At 58.0% G+C, this 5,099-nt stretch overlaps 1 protein-coding gene across 2 annotated transcripts in view; it reads right to left on the bottom strand.

Moving 5' to 3' along the window:
• Positions 1-684: 684 nt before the first annotated feature.
• CDC42EP2 (CDC42 effector protein 2) overlaps positions 685-5,099 on the bottom strand; it is a 6,933-nt gene continuing 2,518 nt past the window's right edge. For both annotated transcript variants that reach the window (XM_085324392.1, XM_085324393.1), the window contains one exon: positions 685-4,603. In XM_085324392.1, coding sequence (XP_085180518.1) covers positions 3,935-4,603 — 669 coding nt within the window. In that variant the 3' untranslated portion in view covers positions 685-3,934. The remainder of the gene's footprint in view (positions 4,604-5,099) is intronic.

Here is a 5,099-nt window from a genome sequence, read left to right as displayed (position 1 = left end):
CAAAGGGAAGAAGGGGAAGAAGCCAGAAACGGAGCTGGAAGAGCGGTAGGGGTGAAAGGGAAGGAAGGAAAGGGGCGATGGGGAGGATGAGGGTGGAGGGGGGCGGATGAAGGGCAGCGGGGAGATGGACGGAGGGTTGAGGTAAAATGAAGAGTCAAAGCCAAAGATGAAGGAGAAAAAGTGGGAAAAGGCTGTGGATGGGGGGAGAAGGCACGAAGACGAGGGGGGAAATGGAGGAATGAGGGGAAAAGGCGGGAAGGGGCGCAAGGAGCCGGAGGGATGAGGCAGGAAGGCRAAGGGAAGAAGGGGAAGARGCCAGAAACGGAGCTGGAAGAGCGGTAGGGGTGAAAGGGAAGGAAGGAAAGGGGCGATGGGGAGGATGAGGGTGAGGGGGGCGGATGAAGGGCAGCGGGGAGATGGACGGAGGAAACACGGAGGCCTGGGGAGGATGTCGGATGCCGGGAGGAGATGATGGAGGAGACCTGGAGAGGATAAAATGGGGGATAAGAGAGTAACGGGGGTGAGGGAGGGCGCAAGAGAAAGCCCACGAGGAAGAAGGGCGGGATGAGCGAGACGAACGAAGGGCAGGTGGAAGGACGGAGGTGGTGAAGCGTAAAAAGGATAAGACACGGAAAGAAGGGATAACGGTAGGTAAGAAAAGAAGGTAGGTGAGGGCAAAGGGTGAACGACGAAGCGAGGAGACGTCCGAGTGGCGTAAGAAGGAGCAAATAGGATCGGGAGGGATTTGCAGAAGAGCGGGCTGATCTCTGCCCTGCGCGAACAGATGGCCGCTGCCCGGCGGCGGGATCCTGCTGGGGCGAAATCCGGCAGCGCGCGCGTCCCTAAACCGCGCCGCGCTCCCTCGGACGCYGGCCGGGCACCTCGAGGAAAACCGCCGCTTCTCGGGGCGTCCGCGGGTGAAACGGCTTCGTCCCTGCCCCGGCGGTCCGGGAACAGGAGGAGAAGGGGCTGGGGAGTATTCAGCTGTGAATATTTGTGAATAATAAAGAAATAACTGGAGCGATGAGGCGAGGAGAGAGGCTCTGATCGATCTGGGGTCGGGTTTTACATCAGGGTTGTCGTCACCGCAGACCGTTGCAGCCAATAAGTTATCAGCCGAGAGTGACTCAGATCTCCCCTGTCTGCAGCATCTTATTTCTTTACTTTTTCTTTTTTTTTTTTTTGACAGAAAGCGTGAGTGCTCCTAAATTAAAGCACCGCAGCCGGATGCCTGCAGCGAGCTGGGATGAATCGGAGCCGGAGGGCACGGCTACAGCAGCGAACYGCTGCACGGTGACTGGGAGAGGGTGGATTCACCGTGGCTCCAAGCAGCTCCGTCGATATTCCCCGACGGATAAAACACGTCCTGCAAGGAAAGGCGAAAGGACCGGAGTCGCGAGACGCCGCGGAGATCGCGCTGAGCAGCGTGGCTGCAGCGCGGGCCTGGAACAGCTCCCGCTGCGGCGTGGGGAGGTTTGGGCCTAATTCTTGCTCTACCGGGTAAAAAAGAATTCAGTGGGTGAGAGCGTATTGCTTTATTTTGCGTGCTTTTTTCCTGCAGCCCAGCTGCACCCGGCGTCGTCTTGACACTTTCTTGGCTCCCCCGCTCGGAAAGATGAGAACAGCAACATTTTTGCTCCGCTTTCCTTCGGTTTTTTAATTCCATTGCAGTCTGGACCCTGCCACGCACCTTCTCTAGCGCACAGTTTAGCTCTTTATCTACAAAAACTTCCCTTTCTCCGTCCCCTGGGAAACGCCCTTTGCGGCTCACGTTGAGCAGGCGATGCCACCGCGGATTTGCTCACTGGGCGGTGCCTTTGCCGGCCTGGGAGGGATTTAAAAAAAAATTAAAAAAAGAAAGGTCTCGGGACGACGGAGCCTCTTTGGTKGGAGAGTCAACCTTCGTTGACTTCTTCCGGCTTAAACGTCCCGGAAAAGCAAGGAGAAAGGTGTTGTTCAGCAATCGCGGGCTGAGTCACAGCAGGCAACAGCTCAGTAACTTTCCTGCCCGAATGACTCATGCTTAGAACGAGGATATATTAAAAAAAAAAAAAAAAGAGAGAAAAAACATAGTTTTGCAATGCTCGTTTCCATAAATCTCCCGTTTGAGCAGCGACTRAGGCGAACGGGGCAGGCGGCAAGGAAAGGGGCCGGGACGTGGCGGGATCCCTTCCCTCCGTTCCCCTTCTAACGCCAGCTCCTCTCGCGTCTCTTTTCCAGGTGTTTGGGGCCGCGGAAAGGCGCCGGAAGAGGGGAAGCGTCGCCTGCGCCGCCATCCCCGGAGCGCGCGGGACGCGGCGAGGAGGAGCCGGGCTCCGACGGTTCCCAGYGGTTCGTCTGTTAACGAGCGGAAGGAGCCGACGTTTCTAAGCAAAAAGGCTTTTATGCTTCCGCAGCTAATTAGGTGGTTGGGGAGGGGAGGGGGGAGCGGGAAAAACTCCGACGCTTTCATCTGGGGCTTGAAATCCCTGCGGGCATTTCACTTCGATGGGACAACTGAGGCGAAATCCGCGGAAACGAGGGCCGCCGTGTCGTCACCGCGGTCGCGACCCCTCCCACCCTGCTGCCACGAGGGACATGGGCTGCTGTGGAAAAGCAGCGCTATCCATAAAAAAAAAAGAAAAACCCCGGAATTCCCACATATAGGGGCGCGCAAGTCGGGGATTGTGGTTGTTTGACGTCGGTGGTTGATGTGGCGGGTTATATCCGAGCCGTGCCGAAAAAAAATAACCAATAACCCCCCCAAGCGGCATCACCGCCTCTTGGTTGGCAGAAATTAATGTTCCTCCGCCACCGTCGTGGCACGAGGTGATTTTTTTTTCGTGCCGGCTCCCGTTCAGCCGGCCGGTTTCGCTACAGCTTCGCAATCCGCAGCGGCGTTTTCCTCCCCATTCCGGGTTTTTTTCAGCCTGGCCGGGCTTTCGGCGGCCGTTGACGCCGTGGGCTGCAGCCGGTCGAACGGGAAGTGGAAGGAATCGCGTCAAAATAACGGGGCCGGATCRGCCACTCCGCCGGGCGCACGAGGAAGCGGCATCCGTTTGTTCCGGGTCAAAGGAAAAAAAGAAAAGAAAAGCTTAAACGGTAAAAAAATTGGCATCAAACCCAACGAGAATAAAATCCCCTGGCTGCCTGGAGATCCGTCCGGGTGGATGGATGGATGGATGGATCGCAGGCTGCACGGGGCTCGTTCCCCCCCCTCATTTTGCAGCCCGGAGGCTGGAAAAAAATGGGCAAAAACGGGGCCGTTTAAGGCCCTGTTCGTTGCCATTCGCGCCTCACTGGCAAGCGCCTCCGCCCGCTTTCCCCGGAGCCTCCCAACGGATTGGGCCCAGAGGAGAGCTCATTAATCTAATGACTCATTTTTTAATGATGCGTTCCGTACAAAAACAGCGAGTCGGGGGTGTTGTAAAGAAAACGCACGTTCRCGCTCCGGCGGGGAGGGGGAAAATAAAAGCAAAGAAAAGGAAAAGTCAGTGCACTTTTTTTTGTTTTGTTTTGTTTTAAGACATTCCGTAATTCCTAAGGGAAACCCAGCCTCATTCTGCGCCAAAACCGTCCGAAATGGTTACAAACGATGCAGTTATTTAATCGCCGCGTCTAAGCACTGAGGTTCCGCTTGCTTTTCCAGCCTCGCGGGACACGGGAAAAGGACACGGAAAAGGGATGCGGGAAAAGGACGCGGCAGAGGCGGCCGAGCTCCGGAAGCGCTTGGAACAGCTCGTCCCGGTGAGCGGCGGCGCAGGTTAGCAGCGAGCGCTGCCGGCTTCGTCGCGGCTTTAGAGCGGGGTTATTTATTTTATTTATTTATTTTTTCCTCCCCTCCGGTGAGGGAGAATCCGGAGTTCCGCGGGAAGCGGCGCCGGGAAGAAAGAAAGGAAACATCCCTAAATTTCTGTATTTCGGAGTCTTTTCCTCRCTTGGGTCCTCGCCGTCTTCACGTCAAGACCTCCCGCCGGGCCGGATCCCGCACGGGGCCGCCCCGTCTCTCGTCCCGGTGCTTCTCCATCACTTCCAGGACGTCGTCCAGGATTGACGGCCCCAGATCCACGTGGAGGGACAGCAGGGAGCCGGCGTGCGGCAGGAACGGCTCCTCCGGCGAGCCGGTCGCGGGGCCGCCGAGACGCCGGGCGCTCCGGCTTCCCGCCGCTCCGTCGTCCAGGTGGAGCCGCGGCGGTTTGGGCGGGCCGCCGATGATCGGCAAGGAGACGGCGTTTTTCAGGAGCGGAGAGGCGGGCGACGGCTCGCCGCTCGGCGCGCGGTCGGGTTCGGCCGCCGCGGGATCCTCCGGCTCCGAGTCCGGCCTCCCGGCGCTCCGCGGAAGCAGGTGGAATTTCCCCCGGAGGAAAGAGATGTCGCCGAAGGCGTCGCGCTCGCCGCCGCTCCCGACGTGTATGGTGTGCCGGAAGTCACCTAAGGGCGGGCTGATCATGTCCGAGGAGAGGATATCCCGGAGTTTCTCCTTTTTCCCCTTCCGGCCGCCCCTTTTCAGGTAAATCGGCACCTTGGCGGCCATGCTGCGCGCTCCGCGCCGGCCCGGCCACCTCCGACCGGACGCGCCCTCGGAGACGRTCGTCCTCCCGGAGCGGCTCGTCGGGAAAACAACCTGCAAAAGACAACAGAAAATAAAACCAAACCGACCAACCCAAAACGCGCTTAGGAGCGGGGAGTAAAATTTAGGACAAAGCTTCCCGGCGTAAACACATCCCGGGAAATTAATTCCAGACGCTCTCAGTCGCTCCATCCAAGGGTCATTGGCTGCGTTATCAATAACAAAACAAGGCAGGAAATTAATTCCAGGCCCTGGAAAAAAAGAAAAAAAAGGAGAGAAAGCTCTCGAGAGTTTATCTGGCGATCTGTTCGAAGGCCGAGCCGTTCTGSAAAACGGTTCGGAGCTGGAAATCCAAGAGGATTCCGACGTCCGCAGGGCTGATCGGGGGCGGGATGYGGGGCGCCGGCGGAGCTTTCTGGCCCGAGAGGTGAAGCTTTCGCACGCGGAGCGCCGGGGGATTTTTTTTTGTTTTGTTTTCCTCTGCCGTCCAGCCCTAACGCAGCTGAACCCCGAGAAAGGCTGCGTGAGCGAGAGCAGGGAGAAAAGAAGG

The sequence above is a fragment of the Rhea americana genome, unplaced genomic scaffold (assembly GCF_003343005.1).
Source record: "Rhea americana isolate MKP2758 unplaced genomic scaffold, rheAme1 scaffold_906, whole genome shotgun sequence".
NCBI classification, from domain to species: domain Eukaryota; kingdom Metazoa; phylum Chordata; class Aves; order Rheiformes; family Rheidae; genus Rhea; species Rhea americana.
Note: the sequence above shows the minus strand (reverse complement) of the source record. Positions and strands in the feature narration are given on the sequence as shown.